Source organism: Aedes albopictus, chromosome 1 (assembly GCF_035046485.1).
Source record: "Aedes albopictus strain Foshan chromosome 1, AalbF5, whole genome shotgun sequence".
NCBI classification, from domain to species: Eukaryota; Metazoa; Arthropoda; class Insecta; order Diptera; family Culicidae; genus Aedes; species Aedes albopictus.
In genome coordinates this window covers 67,158,898-67,178,890 of record NC_085136.1, presented here as the reverse complement: position 1 = coordinate 67,178,890, position 19,993 = coordinate 67,158,898, and the positions used below count along the sequence as shown (strand labels likewise).

The 19,993-nt window shown below is 41.5% G+C and overlaps 2 protein-coding genes across 2 annotated transcripts in view; both read right to left on the bottom strand.

The window, feature by feature from the left end:
* Positions 1-16,043, bottom strand: part of LOC109414690 (sodium-independent sulfate anion transporter-like) — a 60,043-nt gene extending 44,000 nt beyond the window's left edge. The window contains exon 1 of the mRNA XM_062845091.1: positions 15,351-16,043. Coding sequence (XP_062701075.1) covers positions 15,351-15,648 — 298 coding nt within the window. The 5' untranslated portion in view covers positions 15,649-16,043. The remainder of the gene's footprint in view (positions 1-15,350) is intronic.
* On the bottom strand, positions 9,394-12,325 carry LOC134285067 (uncharacterized). Its single transcript, XM_062845081.1, has one exon. It carries the CDS (start codon positions 11,102-11,104, stop codon positions 9,722-9,724), a length of 1,383 nt encoding a protein of 460 aa, XP_062701065.1. The 5' UTR covers positions 11,105-12,325; the 3' UTR covers positions 9,394-9,721.
* Positions 16,044-19,993: the final 3,950 nt, after the last annotated feature.

Sequence of the window (19,993 nt, the reverse complement as noted above, 5' to 3'; positions counted from 1 at the left end):
CGCCCTTAATATCCAAGAAAACTGAAGCCAGTTGCTCCTTTTCCGCAAAGGCCAGTTGAATATCTGTTGAAAGCAACGCTAGACAATCGTTTGTTCCTTTGCCCTTGCGAAACCCGAACTGTGTATTTGAAAGCAAATCATTCGATTCAACCCAATGGTCGAGTCGCGATAGGATCATTTTTTCCAACAATTTCCTTAAACATGATAACATAGCAATTGGGCGGTATGAATTATGATCAGACGCTGGTTTACCAGGCTTTTGAATAGCTATTACTTTGACCTGTCTCCATTCTAGCGGAACAATGTTGTTTTCCATGAATGAATTGAACAGATCCAGTAGTCGTCTTTTCGCGATATCTGGGAGATTCTTAAGAAGATTGAACTTGATCATATCGCATCCCGGAGCGGAATTGTTTGATGAAAGAAGAGCCATAGATAGTTCCAGCATAGTGAAGGGTCTGTCCAGAGAACCGTCTCTTGGGGATGTTTCCCAAGAAATCGGTTGTGCTGGGACTGAGTCTGGGCAGACCTTTTTCGCGAAGCTGAATATCCACCGGTTGGAGTATTCGTCACTCTCATTAGAAGAAGAGCGGTTTCGCATGTTGCGAGCCACTCTCCAAAGCGTTGTCATTGAAGTTTCTCTTGAGAGACCCTCAATGAAGTGTCGCCAATAACTACGCTTCTTCGCTTTCAGCAGGTTTCTCAGCTGTCTTTCGAGCTTTGCGTACTCTTGATAAAGATCTGAGGTACCGTGCCTACGAAAAGTTTTGAAAGCATCAGATTTTTTAAGATATAACTGGGTGCAATCATCATCCCAGCCTAGTGTGGCTGGTCTTCTTTTGAAGGTTGCACTTGGAACACGTCGTTTTTGTGATTCTAATGCACTCTTATATATCAGTTCAGACAGGAATCGATACTCATCCAAAGGTGGGAGGGGATTGAATGATTCGATGCCAAAAGATACCGCTTCTGCATACTTTTGCCAATCGATATTCCTTGTGAGGTCAAAAGGAACCTGAATTGGATGGTCTGACCTTTCACTATTATGTTTTATGGTGGTTATAATGGGTAAGTGATCACTACCATGAGGATCCTCGATTACCTTCCACAAGCAATCGAATGATAGTGAACTTGACCCCAGTGATAGGTCGAGACGACTTTCTTTGCCGTCAGATGCAATACGTGTCACTTCACCTGTATTTAAAATGTTCAAATTGAAATCGTCGCACAAATCATAGAAAATGGCCGCTCTATTATCGTCATATGGTTCGCCCCACCCTGTACCATGCGCGTTCATATCACCCAGAATTAAAACTGGATGTGATAGTGCAGAAACCGCATTCCAAAGATGACGGCGGTTAATTGAAATTCTTGGAGGAATGTAAACGGAAGCTACGCAAAGTTCTTTACCCTTTACGTTTATTTGGCAGGCGACGATTTCTACGCCAGGATGAGTCGCGATTGGAATTCTATAAAATGAGTAAGTCTTTTTGATCCCCAAAAGAACTCCCCCATAATGGTCATCTCTATCCTGGCGTATAATGTTAAAATCGTGGAAGTTGAGTTCATCTTCAGAAGAAAGCCATGTTTCACAAAGGGCAAATATATCACAATCAGAGTTGTGAATCAAAAACTTAAACAGGTCTAATTTAGGTTTTAGACTATGACAGTTCCACTGTAGCACAGTGATCATATCTTGTACCTCACTTGATGAATTATCCATCGAAAGATATGATCGCAGCAAGGAGGGGCCATGATTGTGTCAGATTCCGAAGATATTCTTCTACTGTAGGTATAAACATATCAATAATGCCTCTAAATGTTTCTGGAAGGCTGAGGGCATTATATAAGCGATCCACGAGAACCCTAAAAGTAAACAGTCCTCGCTTGGGTCTAGGAGGCTTACTTGAACTGCGAGGAACTTTGGTAGCTTTTTTCTTGCTACCTTGTCGATTATTTCTCTTTGAAGTGTATTTAACAAGCGGAGACGAGGGGGACAGGTTCTTACTACAACATGGATCTGAAGCTAGAGGAACCTGATTCTTCGGAGTTTTTAAGTTTACCCCGTCTCCTTTGACATTAGGCAAACTTTTGAGGGAAGACTTTAAAAAGACCTTTCGGCGCAATCCCGGGGAAGATGATGACTTCCTTTTTCCAGGTGCGTGTACCTCCGAAAGAGATCCACCCTCATCAGTTTCGCCATCGTCCTGATCATCGGAAGACAACTCCTGATAGGGATTTTCAACTGGGACAGCTGATTCAGACACGGAATCTGGTGTTTTGAAAGATTTCACCATCTCCGCATATGTCTGTTTGGAGCGCCTTATGATAGAGCGACTCTCATTTAGAATGCGTCTTTTGTAAGCCGGGCAAACTTGCAAGTCGTGTGGATCTCCGCCACAGTAGCTACATTTTTCCGCTTCCTGTGTGCAAGAGTCCTCCAAATGAGCTTGGTTGCATTTGCCACAACGGGGCTTGTTGTCGCAAAAGCTATCACTGTGACCAAACTGCTTGCATTTGGTACAATTAATAACCTTCGGCCTAAAAAGATGCACTGGGTAAAAACCACCATCAATTACAACAAATTCCGGGAGGACGGAACCTGGAAAAGTCACTCGAAAAAACGCTGAAGGCGAGTACACCTTTTTATTTCCTTCCATGGAAACCTTAGATAAGCGTTTACAGTCTAGGATAGCCACATCAGGAATTGACCTATTTTTGAATCGACCAAAGCCGGTCTTGATGTCCTCACATGTCAGCATTTCGTCGAGGATCTTCCCCTCCACCTCCACTTCTCGTGCTGGCACATAGACCGCGTATTCAACAGTAAACGCTTCGTGTTGAGCAATTTCATTTGCTGCTTTGTAGCTAGGTGCGGTAACACGCAGCTCGGATGCTTTCACTTGGTGAATAACGGTCCCAGGATACTTACGCGTCAGCTCTCGAGAAATCGAAAGCATATTCAATGGTTTGCATTTGCGCCGGAAATAGACAACCCAAGGCCCAGGCGAAGATGGCTGATAAAACCGCGTACGAGCAATGATATCATTGGGAGGCGTTTCGCCTCCATTGGATTCATCCATGCGCAGGAGAAGAATTAATACAAAATTGGTTTATATTTCAACACACTCTGTGTGGAACGTTAGCTAATAAGAAAAAATAACAGGCAAAAAAAAAAATTCACAAGAAGAAAAAAATATCTAGATTGAGTTTAAATAAGGGCGAAAGTAACATGAGAGATTTCTCTTCATTGACCCTCTCTTCTTCAAATTAAAGTGACAAGATGCAAGTATGGTTAAACTTTTTGGTCATAAATCGCTAGGTTGCGATGCAATCTAGCGTCTAGTGGTAAAAAAGTTCGATTGAATTTGCATCTTGTCACTTTAAATTGCAGAAGAGAGTGTCGATGAAGAGAACTCTCTCATGTTACTTTCGCCCTTTTTTAAACTCAATCTAGATATTTATAAAGAGAAAAAAATTTTACAATTGCTCACTCTGGCCTCAGCCCACTGTTGAGCCTCAGCCCACTGTAGAGCCTCAGCCTACTGTTATTGCAAAGTGGACAAACAACTAACACGTGATGACGTGATGAGCGGAGGAATGGGACAACACAAAGCGAGATCGAATATCGATTATACTTATCGAGTGTATAGATAGCTGTTTGTTGGTGATGCCTCGGATGCACAGACAAAACGCTGCTGCTGCTTTTGTATCACCCGTCACACTCGTCACCGCCGCCGCCGCGCGCCGCCGTTGTTGTCGGGCCCGCTATTGATGGCGTGGGTAATTAAATTTCCGTTGCACAGTGCACTATTCCAATGCCTGCTTCCTTCCCGCGATCGCGGATCGCCCAAGACAATCGTCTTCGTCCTCGGTAGGATAAATAACTCGCGATATAAAAAACCACTAGGTGGGCAAAAAAACTCCACCGGCTACAAAGCGATTGACTGCGATTCAGACACGGTACACACGACCGGCTGCTTCAAACGATCGGTAAGGAATGAGAAAATAATGTTATTCTAATCCGTATGCTTCATTTAATCAGCATTATGTGGCCCTTCAATACATGCATCCATTTTGAAAATATGAATCACAGATGTGAAATAAAATTATATTTTCTAAATTTGTATTTTGTATGAGAACTTATTGGACACGGTGTAAATAAATTCGATTTTTCAATAATAAATTAGAAAATTCACATTAAAAAAATATCGTAAAAGCAATAAATAATTCAGAAAGTGCAATAAAAAAAATTATCAATAAATGTCAAAAAACGAGCAATAAACGTAAATGCATTTGTCGGAACGGTTATCCGCGGGACGCTTGTCCGCGGAACGATTGTCCGCGGAAAGGTTTTCCAGACGCTTGTCCGCCATCTTTTTTCGTCGCGCAAAAATTTCACACGTCCGTGTGCTACAACTATCGTTAACGGAATCCCGAACGAGTCTCTTGGTCAGAACCACAAACCCGACGATGTATTCGAACACTCTTGCTCTCGCTCGTATTCTCTCATTGCTCTTTTCCAATCGATCTCGCAGTTTGGTTGGGCTCTATTCAAGGCAGTGGTGCTATACATGCAGATTTCTCTGTAATTGTACACATCTTTGTACTGATAATCATTTAGAAATCTAAAAATGAAGATTTCCGGATTATTTACCCACTTATACATATTTGCATGAATTTACAGAGCTTTATACAAAGTTCCATCATAACATGCATAATCTATGTGGCTCTTACGAACCAACGGTCAAGATTTTTTTTTTTTTATGGAGGGTGAAAATAGATATGAAAATATGACCACACTGATTCTACGCATTCCAATGATTCGCTCTCAGAGCGCGATTCAGGACACGAACGAAACCGAAAGTTCTTGTCAGTGATGCCATATTTGATTATTTTCTTTTTTGGATTTAGAAATTCACTATTACAATTATTATTATTACTGATTTAATTTAAATATTAGTATCAGTATTATATATGCTCTCCATCCACCACATTACTTCCCTTCTCTACTCTTAATCCGAACACTTTGGTGTGTCAAATTATAACTGATATCTAATGTCTGGGTCTTCCACCTTCTCTCTATTTTACACATATTCTGCATTGTTAAAAATAATGAACACAATGCAGTTATTTTTTTTTTTTTAATTTGAATTTGGAGCACTATGTATGAATTTGTCATATTGGATTAAATCGACCCACCGTTCTATCGCTATCGTTCTACAATTTATAATATAGAAGGGCATCAAACATTGAATTTCATCACATTATTCTTTCCGTGCGTTGAATCGGTTCAATCGGTTTGCATGTGGCACAGACCTGTTTATCCATATTTATCGAACTGATCGAAACCGACCGACCGAGCTGAAGCTGACAGAGCAAGTCTGTCAAAGTCCGTGTTTACTTTTCGTCACGAAACATTTTGGATCATTTTCATTCCGAAAAGTTCTTTTTTTTTTTGCAATTATTGCAATACTTAGTGCCATAAGACTAGCTGTAATCGAGGAAATACTGTTGCATAAACGATCGAATCGTAGACAGGACGACGTTTGAACACCGACAGCAACAAACAGGTAGGGTAGTTGATTTCAATGTTGCAGTTTTTTTTTTCTACTTGTCCTACCATCAGATGTAGGATGTAGATTCTACAACGATTTTAGACAAATTTAGACTAATTTCAACTCATATTTCAGCCAAATCGCTGCTGGTTTTGGTCTGGTTCTTGGCCTACTAATCGACGCCCCGAAGAGTCACATCCCAGAGCACACATCAAATTCTAGGATATCAAATTTAATGCGGGTAACGGTTTTAAAGAAGAAATCGCCCAGACGTTGTTTCTATGCTACCAGCGACGTTGTACTCACGCAAATTGAAGAATATCATCCTATCTGGAGGCGGCCACGTAAAATGAGATAAATCATAACAAAGTTGGGGCATCCAGCCGAAGGCCCTTTCACCGAATAGCCTGACACCATCCATAACTACGACAGTTGCATTGATCCAAAACTGGGAATGCAATTCTAAAACGAGTCCGACAGCGCAACTTGAACGTGTGTACATTTGAATACCCAGGTCAGCAAATCTTTCATTTATAATCAAACTTGTTGTGTACTACCATTTACTACTTCATTTTATTTTGATTTCTTTTGTGAACAATGTACATTATTAATAATAGTGATTAACAGTAAAACGCCATTCTTCCTTCACTCAAACACATTATAAATGTAGTCGCTGTTGTACCTAGATGGTTTCCTTAGGTTTGAACGAGTACGTAGATGAGGACTGCTTCCATTTGCACTTACTTCGGTATCCGTTTGTACGATTTGAGTGTCAGTAGGATCTGGCCTATATGGCAGACTCTCGTTGGCCGGTGGTTCTCCAGTTTCCATCTCCGTGCCAGAAGCTCTTCTGACGTCCTGTACATTTCGTGCGTATTGGATTCCACTTTTGCTCACGACCACTACCTTTGGCCCCTCTCTTGCAACGACGGTATAGCGTTCCGATGAAAAAGTCGGATCAGTTTTAGTTTTTCGTTGCTGGCTTAGATGTACGACGTCTCCTACGTTGATGTCCGACGGTTTCGCGCCTCGAGTCTTATCTGCGTAGCACTTACTGATAAGCTTTTCTTCCGCGTCTTTCTCTCGTATATCAGTGCGATCTAAGGTATGATTGGAGCCCCAAAGACTAGGGAAAGTTCCTCGAAACTTCCAACCAACCATCAATTCAAATGGTGTGACATTTAATCTGGCGTGAGGTACTAAAGTGTTGTGGTTGTGCACGTATTGTTCAAGTGCTTTCCTCCAGCTCTCCCCCTCGATCTTAGACGCAGCTACCGCTTTTATGATACCCTGATTCTGCCTCTCTACTGCTCCGTTCGACTGGGGGCTTAGGGGTATCGCCTTGCGGACTTTTACGTTCTTTTCCTCCCAGAATTTACAGAACGAGGAACTTTGGAACGGGGGTCCATTATCGCTTTGGATGATTCGTGGAAAACCCCATCGTTTGAAAATGTCACATAACGCTGCATTTGTACTGTCAGCGTTTGTTCGACGCATTTCAACGACTGAGAGAAACCGAGAATAAATGTCAACTACCACTAGGAACTCACCTGATCCACAGCTAGGAATTTCGAGAAAGTCGATCTGAATCACTTCCCATGGCGCGTCTGGCAGTTCACGAGACGAAAGCGGTACCGGAGGGTTCTTCCGGGCTAACTGGCAACATGTTGAACACTGCTTCACAAACTTCTCAGTTTCGGTTGCCATTCCAGGCCACCAGAAGAACTCACGCATTATTCTCTTCATTGCGACTTCCCCGATATGCCCGGCGTGTGCTGAGGTCAAAGCTTTAGTTCGAAGTGAATTTGGTAGGATGATTCTTTCGTCGTTGATTATTAGTGATCCAAGCGTGTGTAGAGTCTTCTTCTGGGCCTCATATTTTCGCAAATCTCGGGGCCAGCTTCCGTACTTCAAAGCCTTCCGCAACTTCTGTAGTTCCTCGTCGTTCTCTGACTGGACTTCGATGTCAGCTAGTGTGATGTCCATATATCCGGCGTCTAGCGCGAACAAGTAGTGGCCTTCGTCGTCATCCTCGAATGGAATTGCTTCTTCGGATGCTTTGATTAGCCTCGATAAGGCATCCGCTATATTGTCCGATCCTGGCACTCTTTTAATCGCGAAATCGTACGGTTGAAGCCGCAACGACCACGCTTCTGCTCGGGAAACAGCCCGCTTTCCAATCCGGTGTTCGCTTTGGAAGATAAACTCATTTGCTTCCGAGTCTGTTCGGATGACAAACGAAATTCCTAATGTGTGGAAAGATATTATTTGCTTTTGGCGTACATAAATTTCAATATGATTTTTCATCTTACCAGTCAAGTAGAACGTGAATCGTTCAACTCCCCAGACGACAGCGAGTGCCTCCTTATGAGTTTGAGGATACTTCTGTTCTGTGGTCGTTAAAGATTTAGATGCACATGCCAAGATTCGTGGAATACCATCCTTGTTAAACTGGACTAAAACCGCTCCGAGGCCTATCGCTGAGGCATCAACGAACAGCTCAGTTTTATCTGTTGCACAATAGTAGCCTAGTTTCTTGATGGCATGCAGTGCATTGGTTTGCAAACATTTGAATTCTCGATCCTCCTCCGGCGTCCAGTAGAATACATCAGCATTGGCTAGAGCGCGTAGTCTTTCAGTTTTTGTAGCACGGTCGAGGATAAATTTGTCGATATAGGTAATAAGCCCTAGAAAGCTTTTAACTTCTGAACACGTTTCAGGCTGTCGGAAGTTTCGAATAGCGTCCAGTTTTCCCTCATCTATCTGCCATCCGTCGGGGGTCACGACAAAACCAATGAATTTTACGGATTGGCTAGCGAATACGCATTTTGAAGAGTTGATCTTTACATTATGCTCTTCGAGTCGCGCCAAGACTACTGCCAGATTTGTGTCATGTTCTTCTTTGGTTTTTCCATGGACAAATATGTCATCTAAATAATTTTTGACCCCTTTGCAGCCGGCTAGAATCTTTCTTTGCAACACCTCCTGGAAGATGTCCGGCGCATTACAAAGCCCAAATGGGAGTCGGACATAACGGAACATACCGAACTCCGTGAAAAAGTTTGTCAAATGACGGCTGTCCTCATGAAGCTCTATGTGAAAAAAGGCGTTCGTTAGGTCGATTGTTGAAAACCAGTTTGAACCGTTCACATCGACAAGGATCTTCTCAAGAGTTGGCATGCTGAATGGTGTGCGGTTAATGTAGCGGTTAGGGCCACGCAAATCTATGACGAGCCGAATATCGTCTCGTCCCTTTGGCACTACCAACATGGATGAGCAAAACGAAGTATCCATGTTTTCGGTGACTCTTTCGATAATATTGGCCGATAGTAGTTGTTGAAGTCGGTTTTCAACCAATGGCTTCACAGCTGGCGGAATACTCATAAATATGTTTCTGCAAGGGGGTTTCGTTTTGTCGTAGCTAATTTGGATTGGTGGCATGTTGAATTTTGGGAATATTTCATTCTCTTCAACCATAGCAATACCTCTCGCGGTATTCAACGGAAACTGGGAAAGTTCAGATGACACCGGGACTTGCAATCCCAGCTGAAGCACACTGTACCGAGTTGCTGTGTGTCTGCCCAGGAGGGATCTACACTCGTCCACCACGTAAAATTTCTCTAGCAGGATGGGGCGATCCTCTGATACGTACAGGAGAGCTTCGAACGTACAGAGTACTTTTATATCCCCGGCTGACGCGTACGCCTTGAGTGGACGGTCGGGTCGTTCCTGGATGTTGTATACGCCTTCTCTGTATTCATGGTTGTCGAGAAGTACCTTGAATGATTCCTCGGTTAAGGTATTCACCTGGGCCCCGGAATCAATTAGAAATGTGCAGTTCATTCCTGATACCTTCGCCACAATTAATCCACAGTCATTTATATTTTTTGATAATTGGTTCGAAACCCCGAAACACGGCATCGGAGTTTTGTTTGGTATCTGTCAATTAAATATCAAATATTATGAAATTGCACTTTCTAATGAAAACGAAGTCAAGTCATACTACTATGGGTTCATGAAGAGACACTAACACGAGTTTTAAATGTGTTTTATTCCACTTGTGAATTTATTGCAACAAGTTTCATAAACAGTTCAATTTGGGAACTAATTCAACGTTAAATAACTTCATTTGTAATTAAAAAGTGTATGAAATGATCGATTAATTAATACATCTTGTCACCTACATCGGCTTCCTTCGGTCGCTCTTCCTCCTTTGTGTTTTCTTCCTCGTTCACCAATGCGATTCTCTTCGATTCGATACCCGAGTTATCTGATTCGCTCTGTCGTTTGCTGCCACTCCGGATAAGTGTCTTGCAGGCCCGCTTGAAGTGACCTTTTCGGCCACATTTCAAACATGTCTGATCAATCGCAACGCAATCGCTAGGTTTATGGAACATGCTGTTGCACCTGAAGCAGCGTTCTCCACCTGGAGCTTTCCATCCGGACATCCCAGGTCGCCTGGCACCTTGCTCATCCCAACGTCGAGGCTGATGATTTGCAAAACGCCCAAGGTTCGATGGAGCTCGTGAGAAGCGCTGCTGACTTCTTCCTTGACTAACGCTTACCGAAGCGACTGTGGCTTGTTCTGCAATTCCGTGTCTGAGGCGGTAGTACTCCTCGTTCATGGCGACGGCTTGAATTTCACGAACTTTGTCAATTAGCTCGGTTAGCGTTCCCTTACGGCTGAGCATCCGTAGCGCAGCTGTTCGCACTTCTTTGTTCCTTGCCTGTTCTGCCACGGTGCTGACAATCTCCTCAAATTCCTTTTCGGTACCATAATCGCACATTCTGGCTATGGCACCCACCCTCATAATGAACGAAACATCGGATTCGTCTGGTTTCTGATTCATCATTGCTAACTTGCGTCGCTGGAGCATGATGTCCGAGCTAGACCCGAAATATGTCTTGAGCCGGTGCATGGCGTTCGTGAAAGGAAATGCTTGAGGGTCTGGACTGTCCATTGTTGTTGCCGTATTTTTGAAGATCTCCATTAACTTTGCGCCTGCTTTGACCTTAAACACCACAAACTGGGTTGGCTCATCAGTTATTCCGGCGAGTGTCATAGAGTCTACCAGTAGGTCCTTCCACGATTCAAACTCGAATTTCCCGATTCCTTCACCTTCCACCGACGACTTGCATTCCGGAATATTGATTGTGGAGACCGAAATTTGGTTAACTGACGACATAAAACGTGAGACTTCCATGGTCGGTTCACCTCCACTATTTCGATGCAAGCTCGAAGGGCCAATGCCGTTTCCGAGTTCTACACCATTCACTTCAACTGTGTTGATTGGAGGTGCCCGTCCACCGTGGCGTCGTGTGCTTGAAGGGCCAATGTCGCTTCCGAACTCTACGCTGTTCGTTTCCATTGCGCTGTTCCCGGGTGCGCAATATGGCGTCGCACCACCATTTCGAAGCGCGTTCGCAGCGCCAATGTCACTTCCGGATTCCAGGCTGTTTACTTCTACCGCGTTATTTCCAGATGCTCTCAACGTTGCCTGGAGCGATAGTATAGTTTCGTGTGCTTTTTCAAGCTCAGTGCGCATCAGCTCAGCTCTAGCTTCCGACGCAGCGAGCTCTTTAACCGCCACGGTTAACTTTGAAGTTTTTTTCACCGTTGATTCAGATTTCGAAGCTTTTTTTTTCGTTTTCCTGCAATTGATTATAGAGAAATATGCACATATGTATTTTTTTTAGATACATTTTCTGAGCAAGCTTTAGTTTAATTTTTTTTCATGATTTGAAAGGGCTTATCACGTATTTTAATTTGTTTGCCATGAGAACCGACGCTCCTTTTGTTTTTGGCCTTTATATTTATTGCGTAATACCTGGAGTCCTCCCACTCTTTTATTTTTTTGGTATTTTATTACTATTTTTTCTGCCATGAGACCTTCCGCTCTTTTTGTTTTTGGCAAAATGATTTTTTTTCGCTTTTCTTTCTCCGCCATTTTTACGATCTCAATCTTTTGATTCGTTTCGTTTTCTTGTGCCATAAATTTTTTTTTTGTATCAAGTTTCAGCCAACAGTGTTTTTTTTTTTTACCACATTTTGCTGCCTTTACATAATTAGTATCAACCTTCACGATTCTCCTGAAGAAAATCGTATTATACTTACCGACTGGGAGCGCCTTCAACCACGCCATTGTCGGAACGGTTATCCGCGGGACGCTTGTCCGCGGAACGATTGTCCGCGGAAAGGTTTTCCAGACGCTTGTCCGCCATCTTTTTTCGTCGCGCAAAAATTTCACACGTCCGTGTGCTACAACTATCGTTAACGGAATCCCGAACGAGTCTCTTGGTCAGAACCACAAACCCGACGATGTATTCGAACACTCTTGCTCTCGCTCGTATTCTCTCATTGCTCTTTTCCAATCGATCTCGCAGTTTGGTTGGGCTCTATTCAAGGCAGTGGTGCTATACATGCAGATTTCTCTGTAATTGTACACATCTTTGTACTGATAATCATTTAGAAATCTAAAAATGAAGATTTCCGGATTATTTACCCACTTATACATATTTGCATGAATTTACAGAGCTTTATACAAAGTTCCATCATAACATGCATAATCTATGTGGCTCTTACGAACCAACGGTCAAGATTTTTTTTTTTTTTTATGGAGGGTGAAAATAGATATGAAAATATGACCACACTGATTCTACGCATTCCAATGATTCGCTCTCAGAGCGCGATTCAGGACACGAACGAAACCGAAAGTTCTTGTCAGTGATGCCATATTTGATTATTTTCTTTTTTGGATTTAGAAATTCACTATTACAATTATTATTATTACTGATTTAATTTAAATATTAGTATCAGTATTATATATGCTCTCCATCCACCACCAAAAAATTATGTAGACCATGTGGCGAAGCCGCATAGAGGCTTGAGAAAGGCTTTAGGCGGCAGAAGGCCGCCGAAGCTTCCGATATCCGATGCACCGCAACTGCATCGATTCAGTTCTAGGCAAACCACAAATCCAAGAATTTGCCCGGTGTAATGAAAACATAGATGTTATCCCTTTTTTAGGTCCGACGAGCGATAGCGAATTCGGACAGCAAGCAAATGCTCGGTGAATTGCAATCATAGTTACGCAAGCTTATCAGTCGTTTCAATCATATAAGTGCGATTTAGCATTTCACTGTATCATACTTTCCTGCATTTGTTTTTCATGGGTAATTTCGTCATTTTCTATTGCATTTTTTTAATTTTTTATTGCTTTTTCGATATTTTTTATTGTGAATTTTCTAATTTATTATGGAAAAATCGAATTTATTTATGGAAAATTCGAAGTTTTTTGGTGGGAAAATTGGCTTTTTTCATTGCAACAGTTGAATAATTCATTGCATATTTGACGTTTTTAATTGCTCAAAAATCAATTATTTATGGAAACTTTTGATTTATTTATGCATTTTTTTATTTGTTAATGGAATTTTTGTTATTTATTACTGCTTACACCCCTGTTTCTTCACTGGGACTTTTCGAATTATTTATGGAAAGTTTTGTATTTATAATGGAACGTTTAATTGTCTGCCATCAATAATAACTGAATATGCTATTAATCAGATTTTTCCACCTACTCGGGTTAAACCGTTTTGACCAAATTTGAAGCATTTTCCCATAGTTTTATTGCTTTATCTTTTATGTTTCAAATTTCTCGCAAAGAAGTCAAAGAACCACTTTTAGAGCTTTCAAAAAACGCGCATTTTTGTGCGCTGAGAATGTTGCTACGTCATTCCGTTCAAAAAACATTGATGATTTTCTAGAAAAATAGGCAATTTTCAAGTATTTTTACTTGAGTTACAAAAATAATACCCCTCTAATTTTTTGATATGTTTCATAACAACATTTCTTCTTTTGAATGCGGGCAAAAGATATTTTTCATGTTTGTCCCAACCCATCATATCACTTTTTCAAAAAACTATGATTTTTTAAGAAAAACACCTTTAACCATTGAACCGAAAGAGATGACGACCATCTCAACGCACGAAACGACGCGTCTTCAAATGCTCTACAAGTGTTTCTTGGGCGACTTTGATGAAAAATCGAAACTGAAAAAATTAATGCCAGAAAACTGGTTTTTCTCGAACCACCCTAAGCTTATTCAGAAAAAAATCTCTAGATCGGTCAATTTTAAAGTTATAAAAAAGGTTTTTCCAGCAAGCTTACTTAAAATTGATAGATCTACAACTTTCCCGAAGAATGTATATAGTTATTCTCCACCCTAATTTTCATGCACAATGGAAAGAGGGCCTCATTATTAAGGTCAACTATGTAGAAGACCATATTTGTCTAAAAACTTATTTGAAGGCGCTGATTGCATCTTTCCTCGGAAATCTAGTTTGTGGACCACTGTGCAATGAATCCAACATACAGGGGGTGGCCAAAATGTTTGGGATAGGCAACTTTTTTTTTCTCTCACAAAAAAGTTCAACATGCTGTAACTTTTCATAGACTGCATCCAAAACTCTCAAATTTTGACTGTTTGTCAACCTATTATATGTGCATCATTGCAATGCATTGGTACAAATTTGAGCTTGATTGGTTAATCTTTCGCAAAGCTAGAACCGTTCTTGTAAAACACTATTTTCAGACAGCTAATTTTTGAACTGTCATATCTGGGAAACCGATGCACAATATTGAATTGAAAATTAAAAAAATAGTTGTCTAAAAAATAGTGTTTTACGAAAGAGCTTTGCGAAAGAATACCCAATCAAAATTTGTGAATTTTGGATGCACGCTATGAAAAGTTACAGCATGTTGAACTTTTCTATGAGAGAAAAAAAATTGCCTATCCCAAACATTTTGGCCACCCCCTGTACTTCTTCAAAGACTTCAACATTTCAGGATATCTTGAACACTACATAACCATATAAAAAGATACAACTGATCTGGATCAGTTTCAGAAGATCTAGAGCAAAACCGAAGACATTAAAATGTAGTACCAACCAATCCAAAGTACTTTGCTGAAGACTCCAACCCTCTGGGATGCATACCGGCACCGGGATCACTAGAGCGTCGTATATTTATTTAATTTATTTGATTTTTACTGACCTATCTGGTCTCTAGTCTAGTCTACACATACACAGCCATTCATTGAAAGAATCCTGGAAAATGATAGAATTGATTACTTCCATCATTTTTCTTGTCATTATTAATGATTGCAGAACATCGGAGATGCATTACAAGCATTAAAGCGGCCAGGCCTACTATGCGGCGTTTTAATACAACAATAGAAACAATGAGTGGGGACATCTCGTACCAACCGCTCAGTTTATGAAAAGCAAAATACGTTGAAAGTCGGTGGGGGTGACTATGCTAAGAAGGTTAATGTCACCCCTTGGTCCTTAGTCTTTGGTCCTTCCTGGGATGGAACACAGGTATTTACTCCGTGTCCTGGCCCTATTGCCTAGGCTAAAGCGCCTTTACTCGCTCTTTACTGACCTATCTGGTCTCACTGAAAAACTTATAACTTATTGAACTGGTCTTACACAACATTACTTGAATCAATAATATTAAACTCCAAAACAAACATCGCTACAAAGCGCGGACAAACTTAATATAACAATCAACATTTGTAAATTTACAACACAAAAACAAAGGGGTGAGGTCAGTTAGGTACATTTTATACATTATTATTCTGGTGGTATTGAAAGATCTATCTAGATCAGTTTCCGCAGATTATGTATATCTCGCTAACGTGATTTAGACTTCTGATTGACAGAAGTATACGTTTTTGAGATGTCTAATTCATAATTATCGTTTTCAACAACAACTCAAATAGTTAAACTCACCCATATAAGCCGAATAAAGACCATACTGCGACGGTAATCCAGCGAGCGCCGCATACGCTATGCTCTGCGGAATAATGGTCAATCCCAGTGTAACTCCGGCGATAAAATCCGATATCACATCTTCCCGATTGTAGTTCGCAATCCAGTTCAGGATGCTTATCCTCTGACGAACCTGCCTCTTAACACACTCGACTCCACACGAAACTCCATTGTCCGTTTTACAGCTCTCATAGTTGACCGGTCGACTTCCTTTCGATTTTAGGGATCGCAACTCTTCCTCCTCCGGCGCGGAACTCATGTTTTTCTGCTGGAGCTGCTAGGGCACCCCGGTGCAATTATCACAAAAGCCCGGCCGCCACTAATCTTCGGCGCTTCTCAGTGCGAACTGATACCGCGGATATCGCGAGACAGACAGAACCCAAAACAGTTGGGGAGCGCGCACAGACTGTGCCACAGTCGTCGTAAAGTAATCATCCCAGCACAAATGATAAGTCGGTCACTTTTGAGGGCCGCTGAGAATCATCTTCCTGCTCACTGTCGTCGTCGTCGTCGTCGTCGTCTAATCAATTGTCAACAGCAGTTGTCTGTGAAATCTTTTCGGGGTTGATTGTACTTTGATAGGAGAAGGAAATATTACGATGCACTAGAAGAGGAGGAAGTTTTCAATGTTTATTCCAAAGGGATGTCAATAAACTAGTTACTCTATTTCAATGTCTGTTCTAATGTTGTTCGCCTATTTTTCTAATTTTTTATGTTTTCTTTTCTTAGTTTTTTATTTGTTGTTGATTTTTTGTGTTGTTCTTCTCTTTTTGATGTTTGTATACTTATTTTTCTTGAATCTATAGTTCTTGTTATGGCATTTAATTGTTTTAGTCTTTTCTCAATATTCATAAAGGTGTTGCTCATCGTATTCCATGCAAATATTGTTCAACGAATGCTATTCTATTCTCTAAAGGGTTGGTGTTCAGCCGACCTTTGAAATTTTGTCGATCTGAGAAAAAAACACCTTACCGAAGTGACTATCGACCGCGAATTGACAAAGCTCCAGAAGCCTTGTTCGCAAACACCCATCCACAGTCAGATAAAACATCCATCCAGGAACAATGCCATATCTCCCCATCCTCAGTTATTGGACTATGTGGAAGGTAGTATGGTCTCGTGTGTTATCATCGCCCGAGCGTGAATGGGTACATATTTGCATTAAGGGCATTACATTACCACCACTAATCAAATAGATGTGCCACCATGTCACATTAACAAACCGGATAAAAAGACGCTACTGGATGGGAGCAATAAAACTACCCAGTGGCATATGTTTTACAGTGTCAACTTGTTGACGGATGTCAGCGCGGACAAGATGCAATGCTATTTCGTATTGCTCAATGCAAGAGATTACTAATGGGAAGTAATGAAGCACAAACCAAGAACCCAAAAATAACCCAATAATGGAACATAGGTACGATAAAACTGAATCCGTCAAGTCATTTTCATTTACACATTGGGTTCTCCTGTGATGGCCTTGTGATAGATTCTCAATGGGATGAACAAAATGACGACAATGACAGGAATATACTTTTGCTGCTGATAACTGATGGGCGTGTGGTGCAATTTTCCTATTATCTCATGGTCGGTTTTGTTTTATTGCCATCAATTTGTTTAATAGATAGCTAATTGCTCGGTTCCTTTTTGTCGTACAGGTAGCTTTCCGTTGAATTGAACTATACGGTTAAAGCTAAAACTATCCTTTTCAACGGCACGCCCTTTCGGCAAAAAACCACGAAGCCGATCGATCCTTCCTGGTTCTCTGCTGAATGTAGGTTTAGCTTGTCGTTCCTCCGGCATACGAGCTACGTGTCCAGCCCATCGCAGCCTGCTGGGTTTTATTCGCTTCACTTCACTATATCCATTTCTTTATAGGGGAACGTGGGGTAATATGCACCCCCTAAGCAAACGTGGCCCTATAACTAAGAATAAGATGATTTCATGGGTGTCTTGCGTTTCGAAAGTTAGTTTACCTATTTGACTATCAGGTATCAGGTATCAGAAGGCCGGCTCCAGAGGCACGTTATCCTCCATTTGGGACATTTGTGCCATCGCCATACATTTGAGCCTATTTCATCATTTACCTGAGGGAGAATGGGACAAGGGATGGGAATTGGGAAAGGGAAAGGTGATGAAATAGGAAGGGGTGCCCTAGAAGAGGGAATGAGCGTATAAGCGCAACGAGAGCTCATAGCTCATACCACAACGGGGTTAATCAGTGCCGTGAAAAGGACACTGTAAAACGCATAAGCGTAAAAAGAGCCTATAGCTCATTGGAGGTAGCTTGCGACGTCATGCGACTTTCAATATGACATAGAAAGGCACGTCATCAAAAGCATCCTCAATATTCAAGAAATCATCCAAGCAAATACTACGTTTGAGCGAGTGCTTTCTTGAAAACGTATACAACTTTATGTAAAAGAGTCACTGTGGACATCCCAAATTGGGAGACATGTGAGTTCACATGAACAGGCATGTTAGCCAGACGAACATCACAGATATGATAATCGACAATGCATTTCAGAAAGAACGACGTTACAAGATAAATCTGGAACTTATTCCTTCTTTTTACAACGTACGCACCCTTTCGGGATAAAACTACAGAGTAATTTCATGCCATGAAAATACCCAATAGAAAACTACAAGAGTTCAAAACATGTTTGAAAAACTCAAATCCCTCTGGAGAAAAATAGGATGAAGCCCCATTTGCTCGCAGGAGATTTGAAGTAAGCAGAACTTTTTAGTGCTCATTAAATCGATTCTATAGCTACAATCCTCGGAGTAGAAGCTAAAGATTCGTAGCTATACAAAAGACTGGTTTATCCGAAGATATTTAGAACTTGAACAGGTCCGAGTTCCGTTCAGGAATACCTCTTGCGGTCCGCACAGACCGCAGAGGACAAGCTTCTTTCAAAGCAGTAGCTATGGTATACCACAATGAAGGGCGTTGTAATAACAAAACCATAATGAAACTCTTTTGGAGTAGCAATGGAAGCGAGTTATCCATAAAATGTGATCGCAATCAATTATTACAGGTTCCCTAGCTTGTTGAGCAGGGACGTCTGAATACGCAAAGTTTGCGAAGGAACACTCCAAAGTGCAAAGAGGTCAAATGGAGAGTCCTCATCTGACACATGCCAATCAGTCAACTCATGACAAATTCTGCTCATGCAGAGTTGGGTTAGGTGCAATTCTATGTTAAGTTAACCATGAACTGTACTACCTAAGTATTCCATCAAACTGAAGCATCTCAAATCAATGTTTGAGCTACTTCAGATGCCAAATATCAGCGAAAAGATGCTGAAAACAAGAGCTTGCTTGAAGGCATTCATAAGGAAAGGTTGAAACATACTGTTAACGTTATTCTAAAATAGAGCATGCTCGAGGCACGACAGTTCATCTATAATGAAAAAAGCAAAGCTGGGTTCACAAGGTAACCTAAACAGAAGTTACCCTACGAAAATGAACTTTTTGAAGTAGATGCACTTGGGCTACATACGCTTTTTACGCTGAAAATTGATCTGAGGTTTCCTTGTCGTAGCCACTACCCAAACTAGACAGGATAACGCACTTCACAATCACAGCACAAAAAGGAAACATCAACGACGAACCAAATCGTGATCAATTGAAAAACGCCAATGGCGAAAACGCATTAAGCGAACCCATATAGGCAGTAATTTAAGCTAATTAACAACATTTGAATAATCCCGCCCTTATTTAGCCTCAGATTTGAGACTTAAGAAAGGCAACTGATTATCTCGGAGAAACGCAAGGTCCACTGCACCATTGCTCCGGTTAGCGCAGTAAGGGCGTAATACTGTGGAGGACGCCCTAATTCTCCACAGGCTCCGTTTGTGGTTAGGTTTTTATTAGACCCCACTAACCATTCATTCCTTGGCACGGTAAGCATAAAGCCACATAGCACCATGAATTAGGAGTCACCTGTTTAGTGGACTCTTACCACTGGATCAGGCGATCCGTAGTGTTATTCTTAGCCAATTGAGACAACCGCTACCGACACTACACAGCTATCTAGGCTGATTGGGAAAAGAAGTTAACATTGATGGTCAACTTCCGAACGAGCCCGAACAAGACTTACCCGAAACTATGGCTAGACTGAACGTAGGTGACCTTCTGGAGCCCGGGTCTAAAACCCTAGCTCAGACTGGAGGGCCGACGATTGGTACACGCAGTACACGCACAGTGACCACCTGGCGGTACGATATAGGGTGGAACATGGAAGAAGAAGGTCACTGCAGAAGGTCATCGGCAATCATCGAGGATGGATGACCTCGACCTCGCGCTTCGACTGCTTATGGAGGGTAACACCGACGGTCTATCGAGTGAGAATCTAGTCGGAACTCTAAACCGTGCGTGCCAAGGCGACCCCTACCCAGAAATGGAGGCATACCGGTATACTGGTGGGGTCAACCCGACTAGAAAAATCTATCAAGTTTAAAACACATTGTGTTATGGTGTTATAAAAATTTTCTATAACTTATTATGTTATAAACTAGGTGCAGGATGATGTTAAAATAACTAAAATTGTAACAAAAAGGACACCGGTCTAATTAAAATAATAACCTATTTTGTTATGAATG

Bases quoted from the DNA above. Each gene is read 5' to 3' on its own strand.
- LOC134285067 (XM_062845081.1), bottom strand. From the start codon at position 11,104: ATGCGCACTGAGCTTGAAAAAGCACACGAAACTATACTATCGCTCCAG.